Source organism: Pristis pectinata, chromosome 9, assembly GCF_009764475.1.
Source record: "Pristis pectinata isolate sPriPec2 chromosome 9, sPriPec2.1.pri, whole genome shotgun sequence".
NCBI classification, from domain to species: Eukaryota; Metazoa; Chordata; class Chondrichthyes; order Rhinopristiformes; family Pristidae; genus Pristis; species Pristis pectinata.
Genome location: NC_067413.1, coordinates 95,885,321 through 95,906,117, shown reverse-complemented (window position 1 = coordinate 95,906,117; position 20,797 = coordinate 95,885,321). Strand labels below are relative to the sequence as shown.

The window sequence follows — 20,797 nt, the reverse complement described above, 5'->3', positions numbered from 1 at the left end:
TTTGTATTGTTTATGTCTGGGGAGATATTTTGCCTTGACCAGTTATGGATTCAGCATCTACTATGTGCACTGGACAAAATGCTAGCAGGAAGATGCCTCCAGGCTAAAGGTATTCACCCATTCAGATTCTGTTGGTTTGAAACGAGAAGATCAAGAATTCCTCCAACTTCACTTCCACAGCCACACCTCTTTCCTCCTCTCCAGCTCAGATTAATTCCATGTGCATTCCAACTGAACTTGCAATCTTTGCATTTCATGTTTACCCATGATTACGTGTATTTAAGATTTTCAGCATTTCTCAGTTTACTGATCTCATTCCATTCCTGAGAGTCGTGTTCAATGCCATGTGTCGGCACAAGCGTGCTCTTGGCTTCTCTCTCCCCTGACTTCATCTTTTGCTGCTTACAGTGCTTCAACAAGGACATTTCTTTTTCTTTCGAGCATCAAAGATCAACAACTCTTGAAGTCTAATACTACTTCAGATCTTCTCCTGCCTACACTTTCCTCAGACCCTGGCTCTGCTCTAGCCTTAGCCCCTGACTCGCTTTCACTATCTCTGTGATTCCGAATGATCAGTCCCCAACTTCTACTTCTTCCTGCTAGTTCCTCATTGTGATGAATTCTTGGCCCTGTATAATATTGAGCTCTTCTCCCAGCACTTACAACTGCAGATCCATTTCTTTGGCCAAGATCCTTTCTCCCATCTTCAGATTTCATGATGAATGTGGCCCCACCCTCTATCCTCCTATCCTCTCTAGATCTATTCATTGTTAACCTCCGGCAAGACATTGGGTGCCTCAACTTTTCGACTGCCCATACTCACTCAAACCTACCTCTATAACTTGGAGATCTCCAGAGGAGATTAGGTCATTGGAAGATACCTAATGACCTTTTTCCTTAACTGTGGTTCCTTTCACCATAGTTGGTGGCACTTACAAAATTCTTCTGCTCTCACCTGCTCGCTTCCTGCCCGGAGCAAGGATAGGGTTCCTACCAGCTCCATAGTTCCTCCATGCTATTTCTCCATTTGCCCGATATTGGTAACTAACCGTGATAGGAAAAGGAGAGCCCAATATATAGGAGGGAAAAGCAGAGCAGTGATAGGTGGACAAAAGAGGGGAGGCGGGGGGGGGGGCACAAGGTGGTGATAGGTAGATGCAAATAAGAGATAGTGATAGGCAGATGTGGGGGAGAAGGGGAGGGCAGATCCACTTATTCTCTCTGTATAATGAGAGAAAGCATCATTCTCTCTGTAAGCTCCTTCAGCCCTACTGGCTTCCAAATTAAGAACAAAAAAAATGCAGATGCTGTAAATCTGAAATAAGAGCAGTTGGGACACAGAGAATTACAAACAACAGCTCCTCCTACATGTCCCCATCGTTACCTGGTGCCTGTGGAGGATTTGTGGCCCTCTCCTATTTTTCATCTGTATACAAGAACATGTTAGTAAATACAGCATCCGTTTCCACATGTATGCTGATGACAGTCACCTCTACCTCACACTCTCTGGATCCCTCCACTGTCTACCTTGTCAGACTCCTTGTGTGATGGTCATTATTGAGCAGTAATTTCCCCCAAACTACATGTTGGGAAGAACAAAGCTGCTGCCTTTCATCTGTGACACTAATTCCATTCCCTAGCCACCAGTTCCATCCCTCTCATTGGCAACTGTCTGAAACTGAACCAACCTGTTTCAGTGTTGGTTTTATCTGTGATCCTGAGGTGAGCTTCAAATCACATATATGCAGTATCACTGAGGCAGCCTGTTTCCACTTTTAACAGCACTTGACCCTGCTCCTTCAGCTCGTCTGCTGCTGAAGCCCTCGTCTGTACCTTTGTTAGCTCTGTACTTGACTATTCCACAGTGCTTGCAACCAGTCTCCCTCCATTCCCTGCCCATAAACTTAAAGGTAATCTAAATACTGCTTCCACATAGCCCCTGTGCCTGGCAAGTTACATTGACTGCAGCTTAAACCCTGCCTCAGTGTTAAAATTCTGTCTTGTTTTCAGATCCCCCTCCCATGCTTTCACCGCATCGTTCTCTCTGTAAGCTCCTTCAACCCTACTGCCTTCCAAATTAAGAACAAAAAAAAAATGCAGATGCTGGAAATCTGAAATAAGAACAGTTGCAACATCAGACTGCATTTGTGGGAAGAAATTAGAGTTAACTCTTCAGGTCGAAGACCCTTCATCAGGACTGTCTTTCATCCCTGATATACGTTCAAAGATATCTGAGCTCCCCCACTTCCGACCTGTTGAACAATTCAGATTTAATCACTCCTTATTGCTGTCCATGCTTTCACCAGTATATCAGCAGTCTTTCAGTGGCCCAGAGCTCTCAGAATTTCTTCCTAAACTACTACTACCATCTACTTTCATTCTTTAAAGCACTCCTTAACAATCTACCTCTTAGAGTCAGAGGGTAATACAGCACGGATACAGGCCCTTTGGCCCAACCAGTCCATGCCGACCGCGGTGCCCACCCAGCTAGTCCCAATTTCCTACGTTTGGCCCATATCCCTCCAAGCCCCGCCTCTGCATGTACCTATCCAAGTGTTTCTTAACTGAGACTATTGTACCTGCCTCAACCACTTCCTCTGGCAGCTCGTTCCGTATACTCACCACCCTCTGTGTAGAAAAAGTTGTCCCTTAGGTCCTTTTTAAATCTTTCCCCTCTCATCCTAAATCTATGCTCCCTATTGTGGATTCTCCCACACTGGGGAAAAGACCGTCATCATCCACCTTATCTCTGCCTCTCATAGTGTTAAACATTTCTATCAGGTCGCCTCTCACTCTCCTACGTTCCATGGAATAAAGACCTAGACTAGCCATCCTCTCCTTATAAATCAGGCCCTCTAATCCTGGCAACATCCTTGTAAATCTGTTCGGCACTCTTTAAACAAGCTTTTGGTTATCTCCCTTAATGTCTCTCCAGGTAACTTGGGACCAAATTTCGTTTGAAAACAATCCTATAAGGTACCTTGAATTAAGCATTTTCCAAAATTAAAGGTACTCTTTAAATTCTGGTTGATGTTGCATAATACTGATGGGCACAATCTAGAACTACCTTTAACTGCAGCCACAAGGACCTTCTGCACAGGTAGAGGTGGCCATCTTTCAGATAAAACAATACACTGAGGCCCCTTTTGCCCTTCCGCATTCACATTCTTGTGTATCTTTCCCGCTTCAACTTCATCAACACGCCAACTACTGCATAAGGCCACACTTCTGGGTGGCAAGAGGGTGAAGGTACTGCAGTAGTACTGGGAACCAGCCTGAAGAACAATCAAAGTCAGAAATGATTCATTTAATTAATATCTTCTGTTGAAAGCTTTTTCCCTTTGGCCTTATCTCCTTTGCACAATTTTAGTTAATGAGGTTGATGGCCTAACGACAGGTGGAATTGCTCAGTATTTATAGCACAGGAGCAGTCCAACTCATCAACCAGTTTATCACAAGATCACAAGACAAGGGAGCAGAAGCAGGCCATTCGGCCCATTGAAAGGGAAGGGAAATAGAAATGAGAAATGGGGAATGGGGGAAGAAGAAGAAGAAGAAGAAAAAAAAAACTATTCTAATCCCAATTACCAGCCTTATCCCCATATCCCTTGATATCCTGACTATTTAGATATCTATCTATCTCCTCCTTGAACGCCCCCACTGATCTGGCCTCCACTGCTGTATGTGGCAAGGAGTTCCACAAATTCACCACCCTCTGGCTAAAGAAATTTTTCCTCATCTCTGTTTTGAAACTGTACCCTCTAATTCTAAGATTGTGTCCTCTGGTCCTGGACTCACCCACCAAGGGAAACAGCCTAGCCACATTTACTCTGTCCTTTCCTATCAATATTTTAAATGTCGCTTTGAGGTCCCCTCTCATTCTTCTGTACTCCAGTGAGTACAGTCCAAGAGCCGACAAACGCTCCTCATACGTAAGCCCTTTCATTCCTGGAATCATCCTCGTAAATCTCCTCTGAACCCTCTCCAACGTCAACACATCCTTCCTAAAATGTGGGGCCCAAAACGGCGCACAATATTCCAAATGAGTCCTCACTAGTGCCCCGTAGAGCCTCATCAACACTTCCTTACTTTTATACACTATACCTCTCGAAATGAATGCCAACATAGCATTCGCTTTCTCTACCACCGATCCAACCTGGTGGTTAACCTTTAAGGTATCCTGCACGAGTACCCCCAAGTCCCTTTGTACTTATGTGCTTTGGATTTTCTTTCCTCCTAGATAATAATCTGCCCGCTTATTTCTGCTTCCAAAGTGTACAACTGCACATTTCCCTACATTGAATCTCATCTGCCATTTCCTTGCCCATTCTCCTAAACTGTCTAGGTCCCTCTGCAACCTTCCTATCTCTTCAATACTCCCTACTTCTCCCCCTATCTTGGTGTCATCTGCAAACTTAGCCACGAAACCATTTATTCCATCATCCAAATCGTTAATTTACAAGGTAAAAAGGAGCGGTCCCAACACCGACCCCTGCAGCACACCACTAGTAACCGGTAACCAACCAGAAATGATGGAATTTGAACTCTACAAGACGCTTCTCTCAGCTTTTATTCCACCTCTATATCCGCTTGTCCTTTCTGGCACATATACTTATCCAACTTCATAATCACTTGGGTGACTCCATGTCACAGCAAGTTCCGTTGTCACCTGGCTTGAGTAAAAAGATTCATGCTGGAAGCGTGGCGACACTTGCGGGCTGCCCCCAGAACACTCTACGCAAAAGATGCATTTCACTGTGTGTTTCGATGTACATGTGACTAATAAAGACATCTAACATATCAAGAAATAGCCAAGCATGCTGGAGCCAGCTTTGCAAAAAGCTCCCCTTCAACATCTTGGGGGTTGACATTCGAAGCTCACTGGACCAGCTGCAGAGATATTATGTAAGGTAGAGCGGGCTGGAGGCTGAGTACTTTGCAGCAAGTAATCCATCTCTTGACTACTCCCAAATCCTTGCACAAATTTACAAGGTACAAGCCTTTTCTTCCCAGCTTGAATACAACGCCAAATTCAAGGAAGTTGACACCTTCAGCGAACCGTGTACACTGAGCTATTGATTCTCTGCAAGAGAAGATGTTTCTTGAAAGCAGAAAATGCGGGAGATACTCAACCACATCAAACAGATCTGTGGAGAGAAAAACAAGAGTTAATATTTCAGACCGATGACCTTTCAAGAGAAAATGTTTGCTTGTTTGTTTGTGCACATTCTTGGTCCTTGCAACGAAAGGGCCACAACTGTAGATATTATGATAGAAGAAAACTTCCATAGTTGGGGAAATCCTAACAACGTTTTCGATTGGGGCCTGCTTATCCAGGTCCTTGCCTTCATTGCTGTGATCTTGTTTCTTTTAATAAATGCGTACATTGCTCTTAAATTAAAATTTGCAATCTAACCTTATTTTTCAATTGTAGCACAATTTGAAGTACAGATAAGGTAGATTATCAAGTAAGCTCAGAAATACTTTCATCGGTTCTGAAGCACTGTGTGACACACTGATGTCAAGAAAGGAGCTAAATAATTTCAAGTGTATCTTGTGTTTTATGGATCAAGTTTCCAGAGTATGTATTGGAGCAGAGATGGTAACACCTGTGAGATTGTCAGGGTCACTCACTTTTGACTCCTGCTTGTTTTTTTTTAACTGAAGTCACTGGAGAGGACAGTTGGGTCAGGCTGTTAAGCAGGTCAATAATCTGCTGCCACCCCTTCCCTCCTAGCATTAAAAGTTTAAAATTTTCCACCTGTCATTTCCAATGGAATAGAGGGAATAAGCTGCTGTGATTGGTGATGGGTTCTCCCCACGGCTGAAGTGTAAAATGCTTGCTTTTCTTCTGCAGGTAGAATGGGCAATTGCCGGCGTGCACTGCAGATGATAACTGAGGAACTGCAAGATGTAGACAAGGCCATTGAGTTTGCCAAGGAACAGGATGATGCTGAGCTCTGGGAGGACCTCATCTCCCACTCCATTGACAAACCACGTATGTAGATGACCCTAAGTTATCTGAAATACAAGACATTTTCTGGAATTAGGTACCGTGTTTCTCTTTGAAATCTGTCCATCCATTCACATTGGCATGATCAAATTCCCAACTAGTTTATGGTCCTCTAGTATTACTGTGGAACAGCAATCTACCTCGCAATTCCCTCATCTCTACCTTCAATGGTGCCCGAGTAAAACCTTTAATCTTCCTCATCTTGTTCATTCTCAAATGTGAGCCCTATCTTTGCTTCCTGAAGTTTAGGAATGCAGATTAGACAAGGGAGCTTTGTTCAGTGCAGTTTTTAATCTTCATTTGTTTATCTCTTTCAAAATTCATTCATTCCTACAAAGAAATTGCTCACAATTCATACCTGCAATCAAATTGAAGAATTCTGACAGAAAATAACACAGAAATTAAAAAATTTACATGGCATAAATTAAATGCTGGGATGTATACACTAATTAAAATAGAAACTGAAAAATCATAAATCACTTTAAAAAATTGTAAGTCATAGAATGTTGGAATAATTTTGCTAATGAATTTGATTTTACACACGCGCACACACACACGCAAGAGCAGAAAGGTTATTCAACAGGAATGATGGTTTTGAATGACACTAAAATACTCAATTTCTCCTCTGTCAATGAGGTGTAACTGTTTGAATAGTTTTACAGCAAGAATAGTGCATAAAAACTTGAAGTTCCTGTCCAATTCTATGTTGATTGCCTTGACAAAGACTATGATAGGGTGCTATGTAGAGGAGCAGGTTAATATTGACAGCAACTTGTAGGTTTCTGTTACCAAAAATTGCTGTCAGTTTCACAGAGTAATGACTGCAAACGATGACAGTTTTGCTATTGTTATAATGGTAAATTCTAGGTCCATACAATTGTGGTGATAAAACAGCTCCTTATTCTATGTAACTTTCATTCCATTAAAAATGATCAGTGAAGTAAATGACTTTGGGAGCAGAACCATCTGTTCCATCAAGATTAGCAGATATTTTTTGCAGGCCATTCATTTTATTGTCATTTGTGAAATCTGTATAACTGAAATGCTAGAACTGGAGTCACAGGTACACTGTCCTAAGCTATACACCTGTGGCGAATTTTAATCCAGTGTCTTGGTTGTGAGCAACAGTAGGTTGCCTGTGGATTGATGCAAGATTGACGTGGGCCTGGTTCATGGCCACATCTGATTTGGGATAACTTGTCTTTAATGCCAGTAGACTGCAGCAATCTCTTGTCTGAAGCTCTGCAGAGACGTTCAGCTTTGTGTTTGTTTGGATCTGATTGATTGGATTGTTATTCTTCAGTGGAACTTTGAATTTCCTGAAAGATAAGATAAATCTCCACTCCTCTCACCTCAACCGAGTTAGGACTAATATTAAAAGGAGATTGGCTGCCAGGCAACAAGGCTTTTTTGCTGCCTGGGTGGGTCCAGTTTGGAGTTTATCTGGTGTTTGAGCCTCTGGCCAGTTGATTCCTCAGTCATTCAATATATAGTGTCCGAGATATAGTGTGGTCAGAGCCTGATGGAAGGAAGTGGAGAGCAGGGAGCTCACAGGTTCTACACTTTAATGCAGTGGCATGGGCAAGTTAAGTCTTAGTAAATCATTTCTCTACCAATGCATTATATTTCTGTAATTTACAAAATCAACCAATTTTAATTAGTTATACTGCTGCCAGTGTATTCATTCCATTTTTGAATTCATTATGAAAGCCCTTTATTATCTTGAAGCATGTATCTATTAGTTAATTGACAGGGCTGGGCTGGGCTGACTGTGCCCAGCGAGAGTCGTAGAGCCATACAGCACAGAAACAGGCCCTTCGGCCCAACTGGTCCATGCTGACCAAGATGCCCCATTCAAGCTAGTCCTATTTGCCAGTGTTTGGCCCATATCCTTCTAATCCCTTCCAATCCATGTACCTGTCCAACTGTCTTTTAAAAGTTATTATTGTACCTGCCTCAACCACTTCCTCTGGCAGCTGATTCCACATACATACCACTCTTTGTGTAAAAAAAAACAAGTTGCCCCCTGAGCTCTTATTAAATATTTCCCCTCTTACATTTAAGCTATGCCCTCTAGTTCTTGATACCCCAACTCTGGGAAAAAGACTGAGTGCATTCACCCTATCTATGCCTCTCATGATCTTATACACTTCTCTAAGATCACCTCTCAGTCTCCAGTGCTCTAAGGAACAAAGTCTTAGCCTGTCCAACCCCTCCCTAAAACCCATTCCCTCAAGTCCTGGCAGCGTCCTTGTAAATCTTTTCTGCACCCCTTCCAGTTTAATAACATCTTTCCTATAGCAGGGCGACCAAAACTGAACACAATACTCCAAGTGCGGCCTCACCAGTGTCCTGTAGCAGCATTCTTTGATTCAAGTTATTTATTCACTGGTTACTTAAATTCCTTCCCTGTCATATCATATAAAGAATCAGTTGGTTAGCATTGAATATGTATAAGGGATTTGTTTATACAAAGGTTCTTTAAGCCACAGGATAAATGAATGTTTGACTTTACATGCTGTGGGTTAAATTTTAAGCTATGTAATCTGTTCTTTTTAAAAACTCTTCAATTCCCATTTGCAGCTCCCTTCCAAAATTATAGAAAGCAGAATCTGATTTTTTTAAGCATGTGACATCTAATATGTCCTTAGATCTCTGTCCTTGTTTCCACTTTGGCTTATGCTTGTTAGTTGATGACTATTGTTTTGGCTTCATTTGGAAAAAGTAAGAATGTATGATAACACGCACAAAACGCTGGAGGAACTCAGCAGGTCAGGCAGTGTATATGGAGGGAAATGAACAGTCGACATTTCAGGCCGAGACCCTTCATCGGGATTGGAAAGGAAGAGGGCAGAAGCCGGAATCAAAGGGTAGGGGGAGAGGGAGGAGCACAGGCTGGCAGGTGATAGGTGAGTCCAGGTGGGGGGGGAAGGTAGGTAGGGGGGGGAGGGGGGTTTAAAGGGAGTGATGTAAGAAGCTGGGAAGTGATAGGTGGAGGAGGAAAATGGCTGAAAAAGAAGGAATCTGATAGGAGAGGACAGTAGCCATGGAATAAAGGGAATAAAGATTGTGAGGGTAGGGGAGGGGTAGGTGAGGGGGCCACAGGAATGGGGGAATGAAGGAAAACAGGAGTGGTTACCGGAAGTTAGAGAAATCATTGTTGATGCCATCAGGTTGGAGACTCCCAAAATGGAATATGAGGTGTTGTTCCTCCAACCTGCGTCTCACCCCAACGTGGCAGTAGAGGAGGCCGTGGACAGACATGTCCGCGTGGGAATGAAAAGTGGCATTAAAATGGCTGGCCACCAGGAGATCCTGGCCGCCTTGGCAGACGGAGCGAAGGTGCTCGACGAAGCGATCCCCCAATCTGCGTCGGGTCTCACCGATGTAGAGGAGGCTGCACCGGGAACACCGGATGCAATAAATGACCCCGGTTGCTCACTGTGATTTTCAAAACTGAAGGATAATTTACTACTTCTAAGACAATAATATTCAATGCCATGGGTTGGGATCTGAGATGCTGTGATTCACTATGTAGTTGCCTGGTATTTGAATATTGCTCATCAAGTCGAGCCCAGAAACTACCTGCTGACAATGTGCCTTTTATACCATCCATACAGCCTTCATTACTGGATTGCTGAATAATATTGGGACCCATGTTGATCCAATCCTCTTGATCCACCGAATAAAGGAAGGCATGGAGATCCCTAACCTGCGAGATTCACTGGTGAAGATCCTTCAGGATTATAACTTGCAGGTCAGTATTGAGGAAAGATAGAAAACACGGAAAATTACATTTTCTGCACCATGTTTGGCAGAGGATCCATAGAAAATGTCTTTAAAGGGCGTATTTAAATGTCTTACCCACTGTGGCTGAAGAACCAGAGAAAACTAATGAAGATCACCATTTTCTTTGCATGACTAACTAAATCATCTGCATTTAGATAGCAATTTTTTTCTACGTAGCCATTATATTTAATGGTGGCACAAAGTAACTGAATCGCAGGTCTCATAAAATAGTCATTTTGGAGCTGGAACTGGAAGGGTCGCTGGATCTCATGTACCTTGACCCTTGAACTGGAAATGTTCAGGCACATCATGAAAACTTCAAATGGGCGAGGAGCTGATCGGTGTGACACAGTGAGGTCGGGGAGGGAACATAAATTAGAAGCACGACTGGACCATTTGACCACTTCTGCCTCCTGGGTTTTTTAGTCGGACCCCAGCGCCACTGTTCTGCTCTAATTCCCTCTTTGATTCCCTTAATATTTAAAAATGAATGAATCCCTGACTTGTATGTAATCAGCAGCCGAGCCTCCACAGCCCTCTTGGTTAGAGAATTCTAAAAACTCGCTACTGTCTGTGTGAAGAAATTTCGTCTTATCTCTGTCCTGAACATTGACCCATTATTTTAAAATATTTTTTAGCTCATTTTTGGGATTTGGTTGTCGCTGACAAAGCTAGTATTTATTCCTCATCCCTAATTTCTGTCAAGAAGGTGAGCCATATCTTGAACCATTGCAGTTCTCCTGGTGAAGGTGCTCCCACAGTGTGGTTGGAGAGGGAGTTCCAGGATGATGAAGCTCTGTGATGTATTTCCAAGTCAGGATGGTGTATGACTTGCAGGGGAACGTGCTGACTCTGTGTTCCCTTGAACCGGTTGCCCTTGTCCTCCTTGGTGGTAGAGGTGCTGTTGGATTAGCCTAGGCTAGTAACTGTAATGTGTTTTATAGATTGTATATACTACAGCCACTGTGTGCCATTGGAGAGGAAATGAACATTTACTGTGACTCCTGGATACACACCTCATACAGCAAGAATTTTGTACAGATCAATGAGATCACCTCTCATTCTTCTGAACGTTAAAGAGTACAGGCCCAATCTGCTTAATCTCCCTACAAAGGACAAATCTTCGATCCCAGGAATCAATCTGGTGAACCTTTGCTACACACCTTCTGGTGGAAGTATATCCTTCCTTATATCAGGAAACCATACCTATGCACACTGTGCCAAATGACATCTCGCCAGGGCCCTGCATAGTTGCAGTCTAGCATCTCTCGTCTTGCAATAAAGGTCTTACTAATTTGCTCACTGCCTCTGCAGGTTAACTTTATATGATTCCTTTTATAGGACACCCATGTCTCTCTGATCATCAGCATCTTTCAATCTCCCACCATTTTAAAAAAAAGTCCAACTTGTTATTTTCACTACTGAAGGAGATGACCTCACATTTTTCCACATTATGTTCCATCTGCCATTTCCTTGCCTATTGACAATTAGTCTATCTCCCCTGAAGCCCCTCTGCATCCTCCCTAAACTTCCACCTGTCTTTGTGTCCTCAACAAATTTGGATATATCACATTTGATTCTCCGCTTCCAGTTCATTAAAACGTACATTGTTAACAGCTGAGGTCCCGGCACCAGTCCCTGTGGAACACCGCTATCTACAGCCTTCCAGTGCGCAAAAGATCTGTTCCTTTCCTCTGTTTTCTGTCTGTTAGCCAATTTTCAATCTATGCCAGTACATTGCCACTACATGGACTTTGGCAAGGCCTTTCACAAATTCCCACATGGGAGCTGCTCCAGAAAGTTAAGTTGCTTGGCATTCAGGATGAAGTAGCCAATTGGATTCAACATTGGCTTAGTGGGAGAAGCCAGAGAGTGGTAGTAGATGGTTGTCTCTCTGACTGGAGGCCTGTGACTAGGGGTGTGCTGTAGGGATCGGTGCTGGGTCTGTTGTTGTTTATCATCTATATTAATGATTTAGATGATAATGTGGTAAACTGGATCAGCAAATTTGCGGATGACACCAAGATTGGGGGTGTAATGGACAGCGAGGAAGGTTGTCAAAGCTTGAAAAGTGATCTGGACCAGCTAGGAAAATGGATTGAAAAATGGCTGATGGAATTTAATGCAGACAAGTGTGAGGTGATGCACTTTGGGAGGACAAACCAGGGTAAGACTTACACAGTGAATGGTAGGGCATTGAGGTGTGTGGTAGAATAAAGAGACCTGGGAATACAGATCCATAGTTCCTTGAAAGTGGCATCACAGGTAGATAGGGTTGTAGAGAGAGCTTTTGGCACATTGGCCTTCATAAATCAGGGCATTGGGTACAGGAGTTGGGAAGTGAGAGAAACAAAGGACCGTAGATGCTGGAATCTAGATGAAAAACACGATGACGCTGGAGGAACTCAGCAGGCCAGGCAGCATCTGTGGGGAAAAGCAGGCGGTCAACGTTTCGGGCGAGGACCCTTCTTCAGGACTGAAGATAGGAAAAGGGGAAGCCCAATATTTAGGAAGGAAAAGCAGAGCAGTGATAGGTGGACAAGAGAGGGGAGACGGGGTGGGCACAAGGTGGTGATAGGTAGATGCAGGTAACCCTCCCACAACCACCACCAACCATGCCTCTTTTCTTCAGTTTCCTAGCCTATCCCTTTTTTCTATCCTATCCCTTTTTTTCTCCTCCCCTTTGACCCAACCTCCAGTGGATCTGCTCTCCCCTCCTTCCCCGCACCTGCCCATCACTATCTCTTACCTGCATCTACCTATCACCACCTTGTACCCACCCCACCTCCCCTCTTTTGTCCACCTATCACTGCTCTGCTTTTCCCTCCTATATATTGGGCTTCCCCTTTTCCTATCTTCAGTCCTGAGGAAGGGTCCTGACCCGAAACGTTGACCACCTGCTTTTCTCCACAGATGCTGACTGGCCTGCTGAGTTCCTCCAGCATCATAGTGTCTTTCAGTTGGGCTGTTATGTTGAAGTTGTACAAGACGTTGGTGAGGTCGAATTTAGAGCCTTGTGTGCAATTCTGGTCACCTACCTACAGGAAAGATATCAATAAGCTTGAAAGAGTGCAGGGAAAATTTACACAGATGTTGCCGGGACTTGAGGACCTGAGTTATAGGGAAAGGTTGAACAGGTTAGGACTTTATTCCGTGGAGCGCAGGAGAATGAGGGGAGATCTTGTAGAGGTATACAAAATTATGAGGGGTATAGATAGGGTGAATGCATGCAGGCTTTTTCCCTTCAGGTTGGATGAGACTAGAACTAGAGGTCATAGGTTTAGGGTAAATGGTGAAATATTTATGGGGAATCTGAGAGCCAGAAGGGCAGAAATCAAATTTCTGGCTTTTTCCCGTATTCTACTCTCTGTTTTACTCATCAATGCCTTGTTCCTCCTTAAATGAATTCTGAAATGTTCCCAATTTTGCTCCTCTGCACAACTGAAGGCTGGCAACAGACAGGACTACAGCAGGATTTGGGAAGATCTGGACAGTTTACAACATCCAATACCCAGTGTCCTTCTCCGGTGCTCCAAAAGCAACCAGATCTCCAGTCTCTTTTCCATCCCTGGCCCATACCACCAACATGACCCGAATTCACAATCTGCTCCAGTCGCTCGGGATCATTCCCAGTTCTTCCCAACCGCAGTCTTCTGCTGTGGCTCTCCCTCTGGGTAGCTTGTCAATCTGGCTAACTGCCAGGTAGAACATGAAATAAAACCAAGTTCAGAAGGCATCCATATAGGTGAACGTATCTCACACAAGAAAATAAGAGCAGGATTTGGCGATCGGCCCCTTAACATACCCATTTCAATATGACCATGGGTGATCTACCCCAGGCCTCAGCTTCCCATTGCCAGACCTCCATAGCCCTCAATACCATGATCTTTCAAACACTTATCTACCTCCACTTTAAACACTAGTAATGGTGCAGCCTTCACTTCACTCTGGGGTAAGAATTCTGGAGACTTACTACCTTCTGCAAGATGTTTCTCTGACTGGCCCTTCATCTTGAATGTACTCCCCTCTTTTGGTACTCCCCTCTTTTGATACTCCCTAGAAGTAAAAATGTCCAGGCATCTACCTTGTCATGCTCCCTTGGGATCTTATATGTTTCAGTAAGATCACCTTTGACTCTTCTAAGCTCCAAAGAATACAGACCCAACCGCTTAGCCTCTGTTTAGGACAATCTTATTCTTCCAGGAATTAACCTAGTGAACCTCCATTTGGATCATCTCTAGATAAGGGGACCAGAACTGTGCGCTGTACATCAGGTGAGGCCTGACTATCACCCTGCACATTATAACAAACCTTCTCTATTTCTAAACTCCAGCACCTTGGCAATAAAAGCCATTATGCCATTTTCCTTCTTAACTACTTGCTGCAAGTAACTATTACACTTTGTGATTCATGCACACCTCGTTGTGACCTTGCACCTTTCTGTCTACCTGCACTGCACTTTCTCTGTACTATAACACTTTATTCTGCACTCTGTTGTTGTTTTACCTTGTACTACTTCAATGCACTGTGTAATGAATAGATCTGTATGGATGGCATGCAAGACAAGTTTTTTACTGTACCCGGTACATGTGACGATAGTAAACCAATTTACCACAAGAACATCTAGATCCCCCTGTACTTTACTCATTTGCAATCTCTTTCCATTGAAATAATAATCTGCCTTTGATTCCTTTTACTAAAGTTCTTGACCTCGCACTTTCCCCACGTTAAACTCCATTACTCAAGTTATCTAACACACACAAAATGCTGGAGAAACTCAGCAGGTCAGGCAGCGTCTATGGAGGGAAATAAACGGTCAACATTTCAGGTCAAGACCCTTCATCAGGACCTGGTGAAGGGTCTCGACCTGATGAAGTGTCTCAACCTAAAACGTCGACTGTTGATTTCCCTCCAGAGATGCTGCCTCCAGCATTTTTGTGTGTGTTGCTTCAGATTCCAGCATCTGCAGAATTGCAATTTACCTTCCACCTATTTTTGTGTCAATAGCAAACTTGGATAGCTTACATTCTGTGCCTGTCCCTCCAGGTCATTAATATAAAGAGTAAATAACTGAGGGCAAAGAACTGATCCCTGTGTATTCCACCAGTTACATCTCAGATTGTGTCTGTGGACAATCCCCACTTCTGCAGAAAGCAGGGCTGCAATTTACAAACTGTATGGCGGGGCTTCAGTAAGTAAAAAACTAAATACTGCAAATGCTGAACTTGTGAAATTAAAAACATAAAATATCAGAGTTACTTAGCAAATCAGGCAGCATGTATTGGAGAAAAATGGTGTTAGTTTTTTCAGGTAATTTACCTTTGATCAGTGGGATTGAATTGATTTAAGTCTTGCCCTAACCTATCACATCCCACAGGAGAAACTGACTGTTTAGAGAATGGGGAAATATGGTGGGTTTTAAACCACTGATGAAAGGGTTATCTCTAACTTAAGTCAACTCACTCAAATGAGAAAATTTGCTATAGTTTTTGCAAACTTGATATAGTTCTTGCCGTAATAAGGAAATAGCTTTCGCACCGATAAATATTCGCATCGTTTCTGGCTTTCTTTCAGCCAGTACAGTAGTGTCACCTTTGAGTCATAAAAATCACTGCATCAATGACACAAAATCTGCAGAAACATTTTAGTGGAGGGCCAGTTGTCAAGGATGCCATTTTTTGGATGGAATGTTAATAAAAGACTACAGTCATGTGGGTTTAAAACTTTCCCAGTACAGTATTAAGATCATGGAGTTTTCTCTCTGACCTGTCAACAATAGTCTATCACCAGAAGCTCTGGAACTGGCTGAACATCATATCTGAAGGCTTGGCTTTTGCAAACTGGATGCCGCATTTGTTTATGACTTTCCAGATGTAATTGATTGGTTGTAAGGCACTTTGGCTTCTGCTGTGATGATAAGATTTTAAAATTCAAAAAAATGACTTTAACACAACCTTCACTTAGCACGTCCTAATGTTATTTTGACATGAAGAGAAAAGAGAGCTTTCACTTCATTGATTGTTTCAGCTGATCTCAATATTTGTTTGCAGATTTTACTGCGGGAAGGATGTAAAAAGATAATTGTTACTGACTGCTTGGCATTGCTGAAGAAAATGCATAAAACCCAGATGAGAGGTGTTCGCGTTGATGGTAAGCAACCTTCCATGTCCATCCCTACAGCATTGAGGTTGTAATTAAGCTTGCACTGACTGTTGAATTCTACTGTTAACATTGAGTATTTCTGGGTTAGTCAGAGAAATATTCCTCTTGGGATTAATTTTTCACCCCAGTGAATAACTACTGACACAGTGAAACTTTCAGTAAAATGTATTCAAAACTAAAATACGGACATTCCTCCAATAAGAGGCAGCTGAAACAGTTAATATTGAAGAATCTCCATAAGTGGTCCTTCCTTTCCTCCTGATTTTTAAATTGAAGCCTATATGATTGAAGAGGCAAGATTAGCATGGATACAAAGCCAGTCAAAGGACAAAGCCAAGGAGTGGCAGTGAATGGGAGATCTTCAGTTGGAAGGAAATGTACAGTGAAGTACTCCAGGATCACCATGAGGATCTCTTCTCTTTTTAAGATATAATGACGTCTTCAAATTGGATATGCAGGTAATAACTTGAGTTTACAGAAGACATTAAACTTGCCGATGCAGTAGACAGTGAAGAGGGAAGAAATGGAGTTCAGAAGGATATTGCTGAAGAGGGCAGACTCATGGCAGATAAAACATTCCTAAACAGTGGGAAGTGATGCATTTTGGAAAAAAAATCACATAGAATCTTCAACAGAGAAACTTGTGTCAATTGGGCCTTGCTGGCATTAACACTCCACTTGGGCTTCAATCGCTCAATATCAGCAAAACCACTGTTCCCTTCTCATTCACACTTCTCTGGTCTCCATTACTGCATTATGCCATCTGCCTCCATTACTTGCAATGAGTTGATTCAGTAGAATGTTTGCAGAAATATTCCATTATACAGAGGAGGCAATGCTTCTGTAGTTTCCTGAGTCAGGCCCGACTGCCTTTGTTTTTGAACAGTGATGCAGCAATGAGATTCTTGAAGTCTTATGTGTGGCATTTCTTCTATCTCCAGATTCTGTTCAAGGTGTGGTGGAGCTCACTGTTACTCCTTGGATCATATGCTTACTATCAATCCGCTGGGATATATTCATTTTTTGCTGGATATCTCGTCAGTGTTTAGTATTTTGATGGCTTTCTTTTAGCCTTATGAACTGTTGGAAAGTAGTTGAGGTTTTCCATGATTTCCTCAAAGGCACATAGATGGTCTTCTAAGGTGTTCATCCCATCTTCATGTGATTCCTTCCTTGTCTTTGATGAATGTTGTGCCACCTGACAACTTATGAAGAGTTGCCAGATTTAAATAGTTTGTAGACTCTTTTCAGAGAATCAAAGGACATTTTTATATTGTTTGTAAGTCTGTGTCTCTGCAGCTTTCTTTTCCCACAATTCATTTACCCCTCTTCAGGCACTCTGTTGGTGCTTGAACCTACATTTATCTAAAAACAAGATAATTCTGCCTTTCAACAAATTCTACCTGTTAAGAGTCGAGCATTCTTTTCATTGTTCTCATCAAACCAATAAAGATGTATTGTTTGGCTCAGCACTGATTCATCTGTATTGACAACCATATGTCCTTTTTACAGTGGATATATATGAATTTCCAGTATCATGCTTGCTGATCTTTGTTTATATCCTCTCCAATGCCTCCATATGATTTTTGTAATATGCTACCAGAATTGTGTACAAGACTCTTGTGTGTTCTAATTGTTGATTCTATCCCTCTAGAATCCATGTTTAGTTTGCATTTTAACCACTCTCATTAACTTGTACCTCTACTTTCAGTGTGATGTATTTTCCAAGTACTCTGTGACCTGCTTATTTTTCATCTCAGAATGTACTCACTGTCAGGTCTCTTGAAATTAATTTGTACATAATACATCCATTTTCTTTATTAAGGGAATTGGTTGCAATTTTTTATATTGATTATTCACCCTTGCTTGGAAATGCAAATTTAATCTTATAAATTGACCTTTTGATTCCAAATGTTAAACTGTTAATATAAATTATGAGTAAGAGTGGTCCCAGTACAGATACTTGAGTAATCTTATTTCCCATCTCCTGCCACACTGAATATTGCCCCTAGACTCTGGCTAGATGCCAAGCAGCAATTCTTTCTGCTGTTTGTCTCCAGACTCTGAACTTACTCAGTCACCTTTTATTGGGACTGAAAAACAGAAAATGCTGGACCTAACACCTCCCAGCTACTGTCATGACTTCCACTCTCCCCTCCTTCATCTACATATCACCCCTCCTCACCTGGATCCACCTATCACTAGCTAGCACTTGTTCCACCCCTTCCTTCACCTCCTTATACCGGCTATCTCCCCTCTCTCTTTCAGTCCAGATGAAGGGTCTCGACCTAAAACGTCGACTGCCCACTTCCATCCACAGATGCTGCCTGACCCACTGAGTTCCTCTGGCATCTCACACAAAATGCTGGAGGAACTCAGCAGGTCAGGCAACATCTATGGAGGGAAATACGCTCTGGAGAGATGCTGCCTGACCTGCTGAGTTCCTCCAGCATTTTGTGTTGCTCCAGGTTCCAACATCTGCAGAATCTCTTGCCTTCTCCAGCATCTTGTGGGTTGCTGGAACCACTCAGCAGGTCAGGCACTGCCTGTGGAAAGGGACACAGTTAACATCTTAGGTCTGAGACCCTTCATAGAATGGTGATGCTGCCTGACCTGCTGAATGTTTCTGGCATTTTCTGTTATCATTTCCAGAATCAGTTTTTTAAAATTAATTTTTTATTAGGTGGGCTTCATTGAAGATCGTTTGAAAATCCAGATAAATTACACCCACTATTTTACTCTCTGTTACCCCTTCAAAGAAGTGAAAGAGTTAGGTCAGCAAGACATTTTTTTTGATGTCCTGCTTATTATTCATTGTATTACTGGTTTCTAGACATTATTTTCTCCTAAAGTAGAGTGAGGAAAGGTGCAAAGAGGCACAAGGGGTTATATTCACGAGTCTTTCAAAGTGGCAGAGAAAGTTCATAAGTATGTTTTGTTTTAAACAAAGGGGAGAAATTTCTTGGTATTAGTACAAGGCAGTCACACTACACCTTTAAAGATCACTGGTTGGACCTCAATTCTCTGTTCTATGTTTTAGAAAGTCTCTGAAGAGCTTGGAGAAAGTGCAGAGGAGATGTACTAACATTATGCCAGGAGTAACCTCACTTATGTGGAGCCACTGGAAAAGCTGGAGTTGTTCTTCAAGCAGAGAAGATTAAGGGAGATTGAATTTAGGTCATAATTATGAGGGGTTTTGATAGAGTCAGAGAGGGAAATCCATTTCCAGAATCAAGAGTGTCACTAACCAGGCAACAGAACACACTGCCTGGTGGAAAAAGCTTCAGTGACAACTTTCAAAAAGAGTTGTGTAAAAAGTTAAAAAGGGGAAATGTGAAAGCTATGTGGAAAAGAGCCAATGAGGGAGATTAATCAGAATAATTCTTTTAGACAATCCTGTACTGTACTGTTTTATGATTCTGTAAATGATTGTTTCTGGATCAGTTCTGTGATAGAAATGATTCTGCAGCAGAGTGTACAGTAATCACTGTTTTCTTGCAGAAGAGAATATTTGTGGATCATGCCATTCTCCCATCTTGCCTGCAGGTAGGTGACCTTTAAGCCGGTGGAAGGGTGAGTGAAACTGTGAGAAGGAAGTTCGGTGAATCTGTGTTGCACGTGACTCTATAGTGTTCTCTTCTGGCTGGAATGCTAAGTAAAACTCACCTCCTTTCTTTATTCGTTAGGAAGATATGTGGTCCAGCAATTCAAATTATTCTAAGCACCTCTGTGCAGATGCATTTCAGATCATCTTTCTTAATTTGATATTGCAAAGTCACTTTTAATGTTGTGTTTCTCATTTAATTGATAATAAAGGATGTTTAACCATTAAACGTGTTCAAAAGTTTCTCCATCTGAGTGAAGACACCAGTCTTGTGAATCAGTGGAGTTTAAATTTAATAATCTACACTGGTACCTCACGGAGTGTTCAGGATGCGCTCCCAGGTTCAAGAGTAGTAATGGAATTGGTACTGGAACAGGTCATTATAAAGAGATGTGTTACTGCCAGCACTGCTCTACTGGGAAGCTGATCAAAACCTCCCTGCTTCTACCAGTCACTGTGCCAGCAAACCGGGTGCTAGGAATGAATCCATCAATGAACCATCGCAAGGCTTGGTGTGGAGAGGCCGTCTGTGAGGGTCACGGTGAGCAGTACAGCCGTCCGTCACCGAAGTATCGGCCGTTTCTGGCGACTGGCAGCAGCTGCTCCATGCGCTCGCAGACCAGCCACGTCCTGTGGTCTCTCTTATTCCCTCCTGTGGCTGGTGTGGAAGCTGCTACCTTGCCCTCTCTGACCCAGGGAGAGTTGTGCAGCCAAGCAGAGAGAGGAGGAGCCAACAGCTCCCATCACATCTATGAAGGGATGATGAAAGAGACCATGTGATCTAGGTAAGTGGTGCCAGTCCCCAGTGATGGCTTGGACTCATGGTGCGGGCCAGGAGCCCCACATCTTGATACTGAGTTGTTGCTTCACCTGCCTCTGCCTGCCCACACAGGCGACCTCTCCACATCGAGTTGTGGGTAGCTCATTACTACAAGAGCACTAGCAGCGGACTGGGTTTTATCCCCAGTTTTCCCGTCTCAGCAGTATGCATCCCGAGCGGATCTCTTTATCAAATCATGGGGGTGCGTACCTCGACTGTTGCACTGAGAGCACGGTGAGGAATCAGCACTCTGCAGGGTATTGGCGTTGGTTTAGTATTGTCACTTGTACCGAGGTACAGTGAAAATCTTGTCTTGCATACCCATCGTACTGGTCAATTCATTACACATTGAAAGTGTAGAACGATTATAGTAAGGGTAATGAGTAGATCTGTAGAGAGCAGCTTGCAA

At 42.8% G+C, this 20,797-nt stretch overlaps 1 protein-coding gene across 1 annotated transcript in view; it reads left to right on the top strand.

Moving 5' to 3' along the window:
- vps41 (VPS41 subunit of HOPS complex) overlaps nucleotides 1–20,797 on the top strand; it is a 172,730-nt gene that overhangs the window by 148,198 nt on the left and 3,735 nt on the right. Inside the window, exons 24-27 of the mRNA XM_052023137.1 lie at nucleotides 5,858–5,998; nucleotides 9,634–9,770; nucleotides 15,853–15,952; nucleotides 19,466–19,510. Of these exons, the coding sequence (XP_051879097.1) occupies nucleotides 5,858–5,998; nucleotides 9,634–9,770; nucleotides 15,853–15,952; nucleotides 19,466–19,510 (423 nt within the window). The remainder of the gene's footprint in view (nucleotides 1–5,857; nucleotides 5,999–9,633; nucleotides 9,771–15,852; nucleotides 15,953–19,465; nucleotides 19,511–20,797) is intronic.